The sequence below is a fragment of the Aedes aegypti genome, chromosome 2 (genome assembly GCF_002204515.2).
Source record: "Aedes aegypti strain LVP_AGWG chromosome 2, AaegL5.0 Primary Assembly, whole genome shotgun sequence".
NCBI lineage: Eukaryota > Metazoa > Arthropoda > Insecta > Diptera > Culicidae > Aedes > Aedes aegypti.
The window spans coordinates 359,561,744-359,579,593 of NC_035108.1; the positions used below are offsets into that span (position 1 = coordinate 359,561,744).

General features: G+C 36.8%; 2 protein-coding genes across 3 annotated transcripts in view; one reads left to right on the plus strand and one right to left on the minus strand.

Annotated features, from left to right (window-relative positions):
- Nucleotides 1-16,054, plus strand: part of LOC110676884 (translation initiation factor IF-2-like) — a 35,627-nt gene extending 19,573 nt beyond the window's left edge. Inside the window, exon 6 of the mRNA XM_021846437.1 lies at nt 15,681-16,054. Coding sequence (XP_021702129.1) covers nt 15,681-15,887 — 207 coding nt within the window. The 3' untranslated portion in view covers nt 15,888-16,054. The remainder of the gene's footprint in view (nt 1-15,680) is intronic.
- Nucleotides 16,055-16,330: 276 nt separating this feature from the next.
- Nucleotides 16,331-17,850, minus strand: part of LOC5573080 (extracellular matrix protein A) — an 80,465-nt gene continuing 78,945 nt past the window's right edge. For both annotated transcript variants that reach the window (XM_021846436.1, XM_021846435.1), the window contains exon 12: nt 16,331-17,845. In XM_021846436.1, coding sequence (XP_021702128.1) covers nt 16,452-17,845 — 1,394 coding nt within the window. In that variant the 3' untranslated portion in view covers nt 16,331-16,451. The remainder of the gene's footprint in view (nt 17,846-17,850) is intronic.

The following is a 17,850-nucleotide window of genomic DNA, read 5'->3' on the forward strand; positions in this document are numbered from 1 at the left end:
ACCGCATCATATAAATAAAATAAAAAAAAAGATAATATTTTAGTTCTTTTATCAAAGATTTCAATATTTTTCTTAGTCTGAAAGTCCGTCCGGGGACTAACAGTAGGGGGTTAAAGACTTCGGTCTTTTAGCCCTTAGAGTTGCTTTCTTGTTGCCAACCTCAGATCATAAGCAGTATCTGGGAACCAGAGTGCTACAGGGACGTTCAGTATGCATTTAGAATGCAGTGAAACAAGTGAGTCGAAGGCCAGAACAAGACTGCCCTGGTGGTGGAACCTCTGTCCCTTTTATTTGGAAAATGTCAATTAATTGAACTTAATGGATAGATAAAGACGCCTGGGACGGCGGTGACGATATTTTGGCAATTGCCGCTTTTGTATGTAAACATAAACGGACTCAAACAGTAGAATCAGCAAAACATGCGCACCGTTCGAGTGCCTCGGTACAAGCTGCTAATGCGTGCTTCGCCGTGGTATTCGTTTGTGCCCATGTGGGTCTGTGACTAATTAATGAAGAAGTATGCTTTGCATCAATGCGTGCATAGCACACCTTCCCCCTTTGAGAGAATGATGTAATGGAAAAGAAAATGAAATGGAATCATTCTTGCGGTTGCCTGTCCCAGATGCCTTTGAGATAAAATTTTACAATATTTCGGGTTTTACAATATTTTATAATGCATATAAGCAGCTTAAAAAAAAATTTTTTTTTTTTCGGTATTTTTTTTTCTTTTTTTTTTTTTTTACGTATTTTATTTCATAGCCTTAACTTAAAAGTCTAAAACATCCAAATTTCAAACGCTGCCTGTTGAATGCTCCGGCGCTACATTAACTTAGTCTACATTTATAAGTTAAAAACAAATTTTACATCTTTATTATTCTGTTTTTATGTACAATAATCAACTTTCTCGAATTCAATTCTTGCAACTTACAATTTTGTGCCTGTACATTCTTTACTTTAAATGGTCCAATATAGTGAGGGTCCAACTTTTTCCTATTTTCATTCGTTATGTATACTAAATCTCCTTCGGATAATTTGATCGAGTTTGTATATTTATTTGAACTTTGCAATCTTTTTTGTTTTTCTCTAATTAGGTTTTCTTTTGCTACCAGATGGGATTTTTGGAGTTTATATTTTAACTCATTACAATATTGCTCTAAATTATATACTGGATCAATTTTGGGTTTAAAAATATCTTGTGGTAAGTTAGGTTTTCTCCCGAATACAAGCTCAAAAGGTGTATAATCAGTATCGGTATGTGTGGTGGTGTTATAAACGAATGAATAAAATTTTATCCATTCATCCCAATCATCATGGTGTTCGTTTGAAAAAGATCGTAGATACTCATTGAGACATCTATGATTTCTTTCTAACGCACCTATTGTTTGCGGATGATATGCCGTAGCAAAGTTCTGCTTGAATTTTAGTATTTTTCCAATTTGATTCAGTACTTCGTTCTTATATTCTGTTCCTTGGTCCGATTTGAGTTCAAGAAAGTTTCCATAAATAAGTATAAAATGTTCAACCAAAGCTTTTGCTATGGTCGAAGCTTCTTTATTTGATACAGGTATTATGACAACATATTTTGTTAAATCACACTGTATAGTTATGCAATATCGATTGCTACTGTTGGTTCTTGGTAAAGGTCCTACTGTATCAATTGATATCACATCAAATGGTTTAGCTGGGGTAGTGGTTACTATGTTTGGTTCCTTGGTATGCTTGTACACTTTGTTGATTCTACAATATCTGCAGTTCTCGATGAATCGGTTAACTGTTTTTTTCATACCCTTCCAATCATATTTGTCTCGTAGTTTTATGTATAATCGGGTTTGCCCAATATGCCCTCCGATAGGTGTTACATGATAATCATGCAGTATTTTCTGAATATCCTCTGAATTTTCAATTTTTCTGCGTGGTTTATGTAATAATATTTCCACGTTCTTTAGCGTTTTTATCGCGATTTTTTTAAACAATTCTACTGGTAGAATTGTGAATATTTCATTTTGTGTCGACATTGCAAGCTTGTTTATTTTCATTTTCTGAAGCATATCATTCAACCTTAGACAAACTGACTCTAGCGTCTGAGTTCCATCGGCTGTGATTGCATATATTTCTTTACTTTCTTTTGGATCCGTTATGATAATTGTGATTTCTTTGAATGAATTTATCGTTGTGCGTATTTTTGGTAACTTGTAGGTTTTTGAAGGTGAATCCGTTTCGTAGATTGACAGTTGCGCACCTGTCAAATCATCTGATTTTGGTTCCTTCGTCTTCGTTCCAGTCATTGATCTAGTGTTTACCTTTAAAATTGACATCTGCTTCAATTCGTCTGACGTGATTGCTATTCTGGAGAGTGCATCAGCTCCAACGTTGTTTCTGCCTTTGATGTATTCAATTTCAAAATTGTAATCTTCTAGATCCAGACGCATTTGTGTAAGCTTTTTTGTAGGTTCTTTCATTCCAAAAAGATAGACGAGCGGTCTGTGATCTGTTTTAATTTTGAATTTTCTGCCGTATACGTAAGCTTTAAAATAGTTAATCGCCCAATGAATGGCAATCATTTCCTGATAAATAGTATGTTTTCTTGACTCAGCGCTGTTGAACGTCTTACTGGCGTAAGCGATTGGTAAGTCATTACCATCGAAGTTTTGAGATAACACTGCACCGCACGCTACATTAGAAGCATCCGTTGTAATGGTAAATTCTTTCGAGAAATCTGGATATCTTAAAATTTGTGGTGATAATAGATGAGCTTTTAATTCTTCAAAGGCTTTTTGACATTTATCAGACCATTCGAACTTAACATTCTTTTTAAGTAGATCGTTTAATGGTTTTGCTATGCCTGCGAATTTTGGTACGAATTTCCTATAGTAATTGCAAAAGGCGACAAATCTGCGAACGTCATCAACATTTGTTGGAACTGGAAATTTTTCCACTGCTATAAACTTTGAATCATCAGGGTAGATACCCTTATCGGTAATTTTATGACCTAAATATGTAACTTCGGTCTGGAAAAATTTACATTTACTTGGATTTAATTTTAAGTTGTAGTATTTGAGGCGATTAAAAACGTTTGCTAAATTTGAAATGTGATGTTTTACAGAACATCCTATCACAATAATGTCATCAATATAAATAAATGCGTGTTCAGGGGTTAACCCTGCCATGGCTATTGTCATCATACGCTGAAAACTATTTGGGCTGATATTTAGTCCAAATGGCATTCGCGTATACTGATAATGACCTGATTGTGTTGAAAAAGCTGTGTATTTTTTGGACTCTGGTGTAAGAGGAATTTGGTGAAATCCTGACATGAGGTCAAGAGTACTGAAGTATTTTGCTCGACCAAGTTGATCCAGAATTGAATCAATTCTTGGCAAGGGGAATTTATCTGTCAAAATTTTTTTGTTCAGTTGCCGAAAATCGACAACCAATCTCCATTTTTTATTGTCATTATTTGATTTTTTCGGGACTAGTAAAATTGGTGAATTATATGACGAAATAGAAGGTCCAATTATATTTTCTTCAAGCATTTTATCAATTTGTTTTTTAATTTCATCTGTTTGTGAGTGAATTTGCTTGTAATTTGGTATATATACAGGGGCATTATCGGTAAGATGAATGTCTTGACTATAAAAATTATTTGAAGAGAGTTTATCATCCTTTAAACTAAAGATGTCTGCATAGTTCGTGATCAAATTTTTAAAATCTTGTTGTACAAAGCTAGGTATATCCGAAAGATCAATTTCATTAAAAATTTGTTCTTGACGATTGGTGCTTGTAAGTGTATTCTGCATAGTTTTCAGGACATGATAATTGTCAAAAGGCTCTATAATAGGATTAATCTGATCATAGTTTATAAAAGCTGGTTCATTTGTAGTGTTGATAAATTTTGCATATGGTTCGTCCTTGGAAATGATTGTATTACCAACAAAAATTCCAGTTTGGATTTCTTGAGCGTGTACAACCATGTCACTTGGATAAGCTCTTTTTGATAATTTACGAATGGTTTCACTTCTTTGAGGAAGTATAAAGCCATTATTAAAATTGTCTTCAATAGGTATGGAAATTGTTTTATTTCCCATGTCAAAATGTAATAACCAAGAATCGTAATCTATTTTGCACCTGTTGGTAGTGAGAAAATCGCGCCCTAGAATACCATCTGTTTGTATTGGAAAATTCTTTGAAACTAATTGAAAAGTATGTTTTACCTTTAATCCATTTTCGAAAAATATTTCTGTATCCGTGGAAGCAAGCGTTTCGACGGTTTTATCTGTAATTCCCGTTAATTTGATTTTGTTAGCTGTGCTCACGAATCTGTTTGGTTTAATTTTGTTGATTTTAAATAATGAAATGTCTGCTCCACTGTCTATAATCAAAGTAACTTTACCTTCGGACATCTCAGTACCAACAGAAACGAAATTAGAAGCATTCAAATTTATTGAGAGGACCGTTCGATCTGGTCTGCTCTCCCTCCTAAAAAATTATGTGGTCCGGTTTCGCGTCTGTCATCGCATTCATTATTGCGATTGTTTTGAAGAGGAGAATCGTTCTCTTGTGTCGTAGCATGATAGATCCTACCATGACTTGGGTTATGTCTGTTACTGTTGTATCGTTCCTGGTGTTGATCTCGATGGCCATTGCTATAGTTTAAACTATAGTTTCTGCCATTTCCTCGATTGGAATTGTTATTACCTCTGTACCAATTTGAGTTGTTACCACCTCGGGAATTTGAGTTGTATCCTCAAAACCGCGAGGTATTGTCTCTTTGTTCTGAATTCGAGTTGTTATTTCCTCGAAAATTTTGGTTGTAACCTCCAAACCGCGAGGTGTTATCTCTTTGTTCTGAATTTGTTCGATGATTGTTCTGGTAGAAGGATCTATACCGTTGGTCATGATTAAAGGAGTACATTCCTCCTCTTTGTCCGTAATGCAAAACTTTCATTGACGGTGTTTCCTCCTGGTCGTTTTCCGCTGCTCTTCCTATGGCCTCATTTAGTGTACTAAATGTGCCTGCTTTCACAATTAATTGAGTGTTCAAACTTTTCAAGCCGTTGGATAAGGCTTTGATTCCAGCCTTATTTGCCATCTTCGTTGCTGTGTCCAATGGGATATTATCTCCTATGTAGGCTGCCTCAAGTTGGCTAGTGAGTTCCTCTATCTCACTAGTGAACTTATTCAGCGCCCCACTTTGTCGGGTTGCGTTTAGTTTTGCTAGCACTACATCTGATGACACAGACTGTTTGCATTTCCGAGTCAAATTATTGATGATCGCCTCGATATCAACGGGTGAATCTCCAACCGCTGATCTTGCTTTTCCCTCTAATTTTGATAAGATAATCTGTATTGCAACAGGTTCCGTTGCGGCTGTAACAACAGTTTTTAACGCTTTTAACGCCGCGGTTATGTTGTTAAGCTTCTCGCCGTTCCCATCATACTGGGGTATGAGGGACGAGGCAATTTTTATTATTTCCGTGGCATTTGCCATGTTTTCTTGTATATTTAGTACGATTGGTTCGGGTTTTAAGCGTCTTAAAATGATAATGGTAGATACTAATGTTTTAAAAGGAATGGTTCGTTTTGTGTGCGCCAATTTGGTGTTCAAGATTTGTTGGACACACAGAAAAGCCTGTCTTGAAGCCTTTTCAAAATAAGTCAATTTTGATTCTGATAGAGAATCTTCTAAGTTTATTAATCCTGTTTGTACATAATCATATAGTTGGTTGTTTAACCTTTGCTTCTCGAGCAAAGTTTTATGCAGAAATTTTTTATAGATGGATTTTTTTAAGTTTGATTCTAGAATTAATAATTCTTTTAACTTTTCTTCAAGGTCCAAGATGTTCATATTCTGTATTGACTGTAGTTATTGTATTCATTTGTCTATAACACCAAGAATGACATAGTAAGCTTAAAGAATATACAGTTTATAAAAAAAGACATTCACATCCGTTAAAAAAAAATCTCTCACCACTTCACCGTAGATTATCTCGATGATTCTGCTGATGTCGTAATCCTTAGGTAAAACTGCTGGATTTTTACTTCGCTGCTGGATTTTCAGAAGATTCGGGCGATTATACGTCCACCCAAATTTTTCTCCACTGCGCTTAAGTGCGTCATTATTCCTCGGTGTGTTGATATAACTAGGCTGCCCGTAACACTAGGTAGCTGTTCACTTGCGTAAAATAGAATTTCGTTAACTCCTACCGGTGTTCGGTCCACGCTGGTGATGTCACACATTGAAGATTGGAAAAGTGCTTGTTTTTTGTTCACGTTTTTTATTCTTTGCTCACGTTGTAAAATGTTTACAAATTGTTTTCCTGCCTTCGTATGAGTTGTTATCTTCACAGGTTTCTTCTCTGCTATGCCTCTCCTGAGGGTTATGATGATAGTTGCTATTTCTGACATATTGTTTTTTTTTTTCTTCACTGTATACCTTCTTATGGCGAGGTAGACGCCTTCTTCACTTTAGCTTTATAATCAGCCGTTGGATGCACTGTTTGTTTTTATTGTTCACTTTTTGGAGACAACACTAAGTAGTTCTTCTGCCTTTTTCGAGGCCTTCCTGTTCATATACCCTTTAATTTCGCGGTATGTCGTCATACAGAGTTGGATTGCTACCACTACTAGTATGATTTGTAATATCACTTTTTGTTCGTTAAATTTTGTAGTGTGTTCGCTTTGCACATTCACTATTTCGATACGGCTATCTCCGTTATGCTCGACATGAGCCTTCGATTCTTCTGACCCCATTTTTAAATATTTTTCACCAAGCTCACATGTGTCAATTTCACTTTTTTTTTTCAGGTGGTCACTGGGTTATTATTTCAACAGGACTATTCCTGTGAATTCCTGTTTTATAAACAGAAACAACTGATATGCTACTAGTAGTAGGATCACTATGGTCACTGCACACAACCACATTTTCACTTGGTTTCAGTTCAGTTCGGGCTTCTACGTGTTTTCACTTCACTTTAATTCTTCACAAGAAATTCACAAAACTATCCGAACATTGCGTGTTCGAAAGTCCGGTCGCCATCTGAAAGTCCGTCCGGGGACTAACAGTAGGGGGTTAAAGACTTCGGTCTTTTAGCCCTTAGAGTTGCTTTCTTGTTGCCAACCTCAGATCATAAGCAGTATCTGGGAACCAGAGTGCTACAGGGACGTTCAGTATGCATTTAGAATGCAGTGAAACAAGTGAGTCGAAGGCCAGAACAAGACTGCCCTGGTGGTGGAACCTCTGTCCCTTTTATTTGGAAAATGTCAATTAATTGAACTTAATGGATAGATAAAGACGCCTGGGACGGCGGTGACGATATTTTGGCAATTGCCGCTTTTGTATGTAAACATAAACGGACTCAAACAGTAGAATCAGCAAAACATGCGCACCGTTCGAGTGCCTCGGTACAAGCTGCTAATGCGTGCTTCGCCGTGGTATTCGTTTGTGCCCATGTGGGTCTGTGACTAATTAATGAAGAAGTATGCTTTGCATCAATGCGTGCATAGCACATTAGTGATTCGATTATCCGGAAAATTCGATTATCCGGAGTGAAAAAAAAATCGACACTCCGGATAGTCGAGTCCGACATGTAATGATTTTTATTGCAAATTTTTAATTTTTCTCACGGGTGTCCGTGTTCCTAACTCTGCGCACTGATTTTTGCAATGCTCCTTATTCTGCGCATTTAGGTTCCTAACTCTGCGCACTCGATAAATTCTTTATAACAGTTGAAGTGTTTTACTAATAGCATTACTAGCATTTAAACTCCGAATTTCTCTTCATTTTCTTGCTTCATACGGCTTTACGTCCCCAGTGGAGCGTGGAATGTCTCTAACACAAGTTTACTAAGTGAAGTGAATTTTATCTATAATTCAATTGAATGCCATTAAGTGCAACTCTCAAAACAATCGAAATCATCATATGATTTCCAAAACATGTTATTAACTTAGTTTTCTAAAACCTAAACCAACATACAAAAAGGGTACAAACTATGTCTTTTTTTGCGTTCACCCTTGGCGTGTAAGGGAAAATAAGCTTTGACTGTTTATTTATTTTCACTAGCAAATATAAAACAAAAAATGTCTTTGGTTCGGTTCGGGTCCGGGTTTGGTATCAAATTATTGTCTCGATTCGGATCGGATCCGGGTTTGAAGAAAATAAATAAGAACCTGGTGCTGGTTTGTTATATGTGAAATCCGAGCATTTCTACTAAATACGAAGAATAGTTTAAGCGTAAGGGTATATCCATTCTTAATGTAGTGTTCATCACTCAATCGAAAAGTATCGCCGCTCTGTATAAGCGTGACTTAATTAATGAACGATTCCTATTGCAGATCAATAACAGCACTTTATTGGCGTTTCTATGTTGCAAATGCGATTAAACCTCGATGTCCCATTACTCGATATTAACTCATGGAACTATACAAAAAATCAAAATTATTTTATTGCATGGTTAGGGAGCATTTAAAAATTACGTCCATCGTTCACGGGAAGGTGGAGTCTATGAAAATGTGACAATGCATGCATTAGGTACTGTAAAAATCGCGACAGGGGATTGAGGGGACGGAGTGTAGAAATCCTTTAAATATGATGGTGGTCATTTTTTAATCTTCCCTTACCATGATGGTCCCCTCAAACAATTTTCCAAAGCATTTCTATTCCATATCTCGATGGTGTTGACAAGTCAATGGTTCCCTTCAATATCGACCTTTGGAGGGTTACAATCGTTGAAAATAACGTTTTATAACTGCTGCGCATAGTAAGGAACATAGTTGAAAAATGGTTCCTTACTATGCGCACTTAAGAACAATATGAAAATGGAGAGAAAATAAGTTGCACTTTATCAGTGATGATTGCTCGATAAATAAACTAGAGCCTACGTACTAAAAATCGAAAATATATTCACTTTAATTTGCTTCAAATGACTTAAGTGATGAGGTACTCCCTTTGCATTTTTGATAACGGGCAATTAATTTGGAAGTTATTCAATATTTTTAAAGCTATTTTATTTTTTATTAAAGTAACAAACGTAAATTTGTCAAGAAAATTCTTGGTGTGCTTTTTTATTACTATTGTAGCAATATATGAAAAATAAATTTTGAACAAAAATGTAAGTATTTTACCAGATTTTGCTGGATTTTGATGAAAGTGCGCAGAGTTAGGAGCTGCGCAGAGTTAGGGGCCTTCACGGTACTGCTCCTAGAAAACATTTCTGGCTACGCCACCGCATCATATAAATAAAATAACAGAAAAAGATAATATTTAAGTTCTATTGTTGCATATTTCAATTTTTTTCTTAGTGATTCGATTATCCGGAGGATTCGATTATCCGGAGTGAAAAAAAAATCGATACTCCGGATAATCGAGTCCGACCTGTATGCAGTTATGCGCAGTCCAGGAGTCCATCTATCACCTATCTCGATGCGTGGAAAATTTCTTCCCATAAATGGTTCAGAAAACCACATTTTTCTGCTCGCAGTACGCAGTTGAGAAGAAATGTCATTTCAAATGGGGCTCGCTGTAGGAAATTTGTTGACCCATTCACTAAAGGAATTTCTTTACTTGAGCGAAACAGCATACTTAGCTTAAAGAAATAGTTGATCAAAGTCATGGGAAAGGAAAGTGGTCTACCCCGTTTGGTATAATGCCGTTTGGCATACAGCTTATATTCGTCTCTCAAAAAATCAGAAATTAAATCTCCAATGCGTAATCTATTCGACCATTATAATTCAATTATGTATTATCCTTGACAGATAATTGTTAAAAAAGTATTTCAAATTACTGTTGTTCTCTGTGTTCTAAATTCACCTAATATGTAGATAAGTTAATATTCACATAGACCAGTGTTTCCCAAACTTTTTTGACTTTCGCCCCCTTGAGACCAATATTTTTCAGAATCGCCCCCCTGATATGAAATTTCAACATTTGTATTAAGCGTTATACTTACGTTGTACGCTAGTATTGATCAATATATCATCATAAGTATACCAAAAAATGTTCAAATTTAAAGCAGTCAATCAGCCTAATGCTTCTATAAAAATACCCCAAGAAGAGTATCTTCTACTTGTATATCAGTTAAAGAGTCATATGTAGCATATGCATAAATTGTTTTTGTATCAACAAATCTATCCTGGTTTATGTGCGATCAACAAAAAATGTTTAGCTCACTTTCTGTTTTTTTTTTGTCTTTTTTAATGTTTCTTAAGTTAGTAATTTTATGGAAAATTGGGTAATACGTTTTCGTCTGTTCTGAAAACAGTTCAATCTATTTACAAAATATAAGAAAAAAACCAACTCACCTTTTACTTAAATGTAACGTTTAATTTAGATGTTTTTAAAGCTTTGATCCATGCAATTTTATGTCACTCAGGCCTATTATCAAGTAGGATGATTTACGTATATGAGATTCAGAGATTTTATCTTTGGAACTCGATTTTCGTCTACCAAAGTCACATAATTTTTTTATAAAATGGTTTTTACTATAAATACTGATTAGTATGCGGGTCCACAAAATATCAAAATGACAAGTTTATCAAGTGTGTGAGAAATCTGCCTCATTCTAAAGATCCCCTAACAAAAAGTCGCCAAACTTTAGTTTGGCCTTATAACTAAATTTTAAACATCGCCAAAAGTTTCTGCTTTCAAAATGCATTAAATATTTTTTTTAGCAAAAATCATTCAGATCTCAATGACAATCGTCAAATTTGTCTATCATAATTTAAAAACGAGCGCGTTTAGAGTAAAGAATCTATGGAATAGTTAGGTGTGAAATAAATTCTTCGTCAGATGTATATGCTATCATTAAAATAGTTAGTTAGTTGTCTTTTACAAACTTTGATTCTATATGTGTTTTTCAATTGCTCTCACTTTCGCCCCTTTTTTAGCATTTTCACCCCCAAATTTAGTTTTACAAATTTTCGCCCCCCTGGACCTAAAAATCGCCCCCAGGGGGCGAATTCGCCCACTTTGGGAAGCACTGACATAAACCGTATGTTCATTTCTTGTCATTTTTATGACTAATACTTGTAGTTTTGAAGTCACTTTTAGGTCACTATTTTGATAATTTTGGTCACTAAAGTCACTATTATTTTGCTGTCTGACCGCTACCCTATTTTTTTAGTAACTTCTTTTCATTCAGGATAAAATATGCCTGAACAAGAAAAATATGATGCTCTACCAAGCTGATAAATTAAGCTCTATTCTTATTTCTAGTTGAGTGTCGTTTTATGAGCATACATGAAAACGCAGATGAACACATTCCAAAATTTTCTACTAAAACATGTTTTTCGCTCATTTAAAAAAAATGAGATCTGTAGGAAGCCGATCAAAATTGGAACATGTACAAACAGTTATTATTTTTTCCTAGATGTAATCTGAAAAATACACTAAACACGTTCCAAGGAAAAGGCTATTTTTTCTTTAAGTTCAAATTCATATTGAAATGTCAAATCGCTGGATCGCTGGAGTATAGTGTCAAATCAGTCATTAAGAACACAAAAGAAAGTGTCATTGGGTTCGTGAAAAGAAATCGACGGAACTGTTGGTTCGACGAGGAATGTCCGGAATGTCAGAAAGTTTTGAACAAGAAGATTGCCGCGCGAGCGATGATGCTGCAGTAAGGTACCAGTCCAAATGTGGAACGATACAAACAGAAGCGAAGGCAGCAAACCCATCATTTCCGAGATAAAAAGCGCCACATGGAAAACTTGGAGTGCGAAAAGATGGAGCAGCTCTATCGTTTCCAAGAAACACGTAAAATCTACAAGAAACTCAATGCATCCCGCAAAGGGTTTGTGCCGCGAGCCGAAATTTGCCGGGATAAGTATGAAGGTATTTTGACGGACGAACGTGAGGTGATTGAAAGGTGAAAGCAGCACTACGAATGACGCAGAGGAGGAAGACCAGAGCAGCCCGAGGAATAGCGGATGAGGGAGACGTGCCAACTTCCACAATAGGTGAAGTTAACAATGCTATCAAACAGTTCAAAAGCAACAAAGCAGCTGACAAGGATGGTATTGGAGCGGAACCTAATAAAATGGGCCCGGACAGGTTGGCTACTTATCTACACCGATTAACAGTTAGGATTTGGGATACAGAACAGCTACAGGAGGAGTAGAATGAGGGAGTAATATACCCAACATACATAAAGGGTGACAAGTTAGAATGTGTAAACTATGGAGCAATCACTATTCTCAAAGCAGCCTATAAAGTGCTTCCCTAAATTATCTTCCGCCGTCTGTCGCCGCTAGCATGCGGATTTGTGGGAAGTTATCAAGTCGTTAAGTATATTACATTGACGAGGAGTAATTGATTGTAACACGTGTGAGAACAGTGAAAGTAAAAGAGGAACAGATGGCGCAATTGTCCAGCTTTCCGTAATTTCAATTGCAGTAGCAAAGAGTGGGAGCTGTACAAGGAGCAGCTGGAGCAGTATTTCACTGCTAACAATATACAGCCGGATATTAAACGAGCGGTTTTGATTGACCTACCAGCTTATATTCGACTTTTGTACGCAGGATTCTCTTGCCACGAAAATCTACGATGAATTTGTGTGCTTCTCTAAATATTTCACGCCAGCGGTGATAGTGCACGAAGGGCAACCCAGACAACGTATAATGAAATGTCCTGGAGGCTTTGTATGTGCAAAATTTCACTTATAAGATGTCGCGAAAAGGCCTCTACGTACAAGAGTGGAAGCGATATACGTGCATATGTTATGTGATGAATAATAGCATACAATGCGAGAGTGTAAATTTTCTACCGAACTAACCTGTGATCTTATGCGACTTATCCTATGATAACAAACGTTGATTTGATAACTGCTACGGATTGATTCGACTTACTTTGTACGAGTGTACGGGACGAAATAAAATGTACAAATGAACTCAGAAAAAAAGCGTTTTATGCGAGGAAACTCATCAATCTGACGATTTTATCCACCGTGTTTTGCGGTTTTGATATAGTTTGCACGAATAAACGAGTTATTACGTAAACTTTCATGCGACTTCTGGTTGTCTGGGAACAAACGTTTTTGAGAGCGAAGAAAAAGGAACATGAGTCGCTGAACGCTTGGGCAGCCCGTTTGAAAAATCTGGTCCCGAACTGCAAGATGGGAATCACCTGCAGCATGAAAGTTTTGGATAAGCTAGAGTATCAGCAGGTTTGGTCTCATGGATGAAATCGTGTGTGCAATGGTGCCCAGTTCCCTGCTGGGAAATTTTGATTTTTTTTTTGGCCGCGAATGGAGTCTAGTATGCATTTAACAAAACCTGGATATCTAGTGGGCAAGCGGAAAATGCAGTGAAATCCTTCAAGGCCTCATTATAGAAAGGGTTATCCGAAGAAAGGCGAAATGTCAGAGAGTTAGTTGCAAACTATTTGATGGGATACCGATCTGCAAGTCATTGCACCACAGGTGCCTCACCGGCCGAGATGATGATAAGATAAAGTGACCAGACGTCCCGCTTTTCGCAGGACAGTCCCGCATTTTAACTATTTGTCCCGCGCTAAAAAGTGTCCCGCGAAATGTCCCGCATTTCACTAAAATCATTAAAATGCCCCGCATTTCTAGAACAGCTATCATTGTTACCTTATTAGCTTACCAAACATGTATTACATGCATTTTCTAATGATGTCAATGGCTTGTTTAAAGTAATAGGAAAGCTGTGTAATTTCTATCAGCGAGTATATGATATGAGTTATGAGTCATAGAATGTAAGGCAGACTTAAACCCCATTTAGAAAGACGGGATAAATCTCAGATACAGAATTTTCGAGCGAGCCAAGTTTTTTAATACATAAGCAATCCAGCTAAAACCTCATTATCGTAAATTTGGACGATGATCAATCTGCAAAAATTAATATTTTGGAGAGATTTTTTTAAAAGACTATGAATTTCTGATATTTTTAACAATACTCTTAATGAGTCTACTTAGCCGTTTTAAAATAAACTTAGAATTTTGTTCAAGTTTATGTTGAAATCTCTTTCAGAAATCTATAATAATCTTGCTCTAGATTTTTGCTCTAGAATTATACACAAGGTTTCATCAGTTTCTAGTTTATAAAAATATTATCTCAAAATTCTATCAGAAAACTGTTAAGAATGCTGTAAGAATACCATTTAGAATGATGTAAGTACTTTCTCTTGCATTTGTATGAATTACATATGTTCCGGAATATGTGTCCTAATATTTTGCATATTAAGCGGAATTCTGATAATTACTTTGTTGGTATTGTCTAAGCTTTCAAACGTAGTTAGGAAAGAAATACTAACTTTAAATTAGAAATCATAATTTGGGAAAATATAGTAATGCTGCAATGTTAAAAAATGTTGTCCCGCTTTGGAGCAAAACACATCTGGGCATTTAAGACGACGAATCCGGATAACGTTAGCTCTCAAGAAACCGACCAAAGCAAAACGACCATCTGATATAGTAAAGGAAACAAAATCGAGTATTCTGAAGTACCAAGCTGGTCAAGCGACAACTAATCAAGATTTGTTGACGGTGGAATTAGCTGGTAAAATTGACTAGGTACTACGGGTAGAAAAATAAAGCAACATATACACCAAATGATTCCTGATACGAGAAAACCTGGATCATTTTCGACCGATACCAAGCAACATGAACCGATCATGCTAAAAGCAAATACGAAACACTACCGAGCACTAGTGAAGCGATCGATATGAGTTAAGAACGGGAGCGCATCCACCGAAAGAAGGGACGGTTCGGGAGCATCTCAACCAATTGTGACTAAGGTCCTCAGTCATGGGAGTTATGGTAGTTCCTGTCTGGAACCTTTTTTCATAATAGTGATTTCTAAGTTTCTATTTCATTCAGTCGCTAATAGCTGAGGGTACCAAAATTTGCCATATAATCTATTTAACTGATGTCTCATCTTTAAGTTAATAAGGATGTTGAGATTGAAAAGTTTTAAAAAACAACATTATGCCACCTAGCGAATGAATTCCCAATTATATGTTTCACCGACCTAGATCTTCTTGTTATCCCTTGATACGCTAAACAACTTCGCAAAAGCTTATCAGGATTTCAAGATACAGTAGAATGAATATTTTTTACAAGCGCCACCTAATACATAATTATCAGGCAGATTCAACACTGTCAGATAGGCCTTGAACTTTTGAACAACTTTCCCCAAGACACCCACATTCTAGCTCATCAAGGTCACGAGATAAAAAAGACTGAAAATATATGTTACCAGCATTAATTTTCAAGCAGATTAGTCGCTGCCGGATAGCCGTTGAACTGCTGAACAACTTTGCCGAAGGCACAAACCTTCTAGTTTATCAGGATTTCGAGATAAAAACAATTTGCTTCTAGCGCCATCTAGTGGATGAATCCCTAGATTTGTTACTGCCAGATCTGCAGAACAGCTTTTACGAAGAGACCAATATGTTAGCTCGTCAGGGTTTTTAGATATTAGTTAAATAGAATATTTGACCAATATTGATACCCCAAAATAATTTGAAATAACTCCAGATCCGCTTACATCATATTCACAATTCTTCAAATCGTAAATTAGGAGAGTTTCGGAAATTCTGAAAATTTCAACAATGTATCAAAAGAAAAAAATGTTACACGCAGTTTAGTGTGTTTTTGGCATGTGTAAAGAATGTCGACTGGATTAATTACATTAATACCACATTGTTATTTATCATCCAACAGATCTTGAAACTCTATCTTACGCAACAGCGCGAAATGGCAAACACCAAACAGAACGCAATCACCATCAATCGACTTGCGCAGATTACCAACGACGACCGGATGGCGAGCGCCAGGCGCTTCAAACATTTGCTAACGCTGAAAACGTGGGGTTTCATCGAACTAGAAACTAGCGACTCATCTCAGTTAAGGAAAATTGCGCTGCGTTGATGCTAGATTTTAATAATTTTAAAACAATAACACTACACACCGACGTGTGATGAAATATCTTCGTAGCAGTAAGTATGTTCATAACAATGCATTGGATTATTATATAAGAATATATAACTGATTAACAGTGCCGGTTAAAAGCTGTTAACCTTGAATTTATATTTCAATTTAAATTTGAGGATTTTCCGTAGGGGCCATATACTAGGTGTATAATAATGAGAAAGGTAAGGGATAGCAAACAATTTCCTTGGGTTGTTTTTTTGTAAAGACGTTGGGAAGGTCAACTTCTGAAATTCCAAATAAATCTATTTCTACAATTTTGTACCTACAGGCAAAAAATGGATCCAAATTAATCAGAAATACAAAAGCGAAAGGCTAATTTCTAACTAACGACTATATCGAGTATTTTCTCACGTTTCGGATATAGAAAAATGATTGCAAACTTTGTGTCTGTCACTTTAATTTAATTTAAAAAAAACATAATTAATCTTTAACATAAACATAAGTGCTGTAAATTGCATAAAACATAAATGCTTGTATCTATAAATTTCAATTATTTGTTAACTACAATGTTATATTTCTTGCAAGTCCCAATACGACAACTATCACAATCAAACTGTTCAGCACGCGTACCATGAAACCTGAATTGCAGCCATCCTCCGTACATATATAACAAATATTTCTGTCGGTGCTGCAAGTTTGTATCTGTTCTTCGGTAAGCTTTGCATAGCATCCTCGATTGACTACAACGCCTAAGCCGCTTCTCAAGATATAGCATCCACGTTTGTCATACTCCACAATTCCCTCGCAATCCTTTACAGTGTAGGAAGAGCCTGTACCATCGGCACAACGTTGAGTCCGGTGGTTTTTATTGTTGCAGCCATCTTCTCTGCACGTTTCAGGTTCTAATGTGCACGAACTCTGAGCGTCTTCTGAAGAGCATCCACGGATGGTGAGGCTATCCTTTTGGCAAGTGAAACAACCAGTTGCATGTTCCGAAGAACACTGCTCGGCTGCACTCGTTTGGAAGCCCCATGCGCATGAAGCGTCGTCACTGGATTCTTGGCAGCGTAGACACGACAAAAAAGTCGGTGCGGGAGTTGTGGATACTTCATTTGAAAGAGTAGTTGTTATCTCATTCGTAACGGTGCTTGTGGGCGTTATTTCCGGAGTTTCAGTTGTTCCAGGATCGAGAGGATTTCTACTATTGCATCCAGATTCATCACAGAGGCTGCAAAGTGGTTCAACACAATTAGTTAGCAATTCGGATTGGCATCCACGGGAAACCGATTGGCCATCGACAGATTGTGCAGTGTAACAGTTATCATTCTCCACATAGGTGGGACATATTTCAGGGCTTCCAATATTCTCCAAACAATTTTCACAGCGGTGACACAAAATTCTATCTTCAGGGAAGATATTTATATTGCAGTTATCAGCAAAGCATGTCTTATGCTTACTCCCAAAGCTAGAACATTCATTTTGAAAGTCTTCCAGACAACCACGAGACACGATTCCATCTCTTGATACATATGAAATACAACCTGTGCCTAAGCATGTGCTACCTCCAGGAATTGCGTTTCCACAATCATTTCCAGAGCACTTGGCACAAGTAATGTCTTTCTTATTTGCGAAATTACATCCATTACAACTGCAAGTGTTGCAATCCGGTTCCTCACAATCTACATCAAAGGTCCTTCGGCAGCCCTTTTGAATGACTTCACCGTTCACTTCAAGACTGAAGCACTCATCTGCCTGCCCTAGAATAGTCAATCCGTCGCAGGCACTTGGCACACTCGCACTCTCACAATCTCGTGCTCCCATGCATTGGATACAGGAAAGCGAACTCTCGTATTCATATGGCTGATCATTACATCCATTGGTGGTGCAAGTCAAACAGCTATCTGGGTCACATGTTACTTGTGCATCCGATACGCATCCTCGATTAATCGGTAAGTCTAGG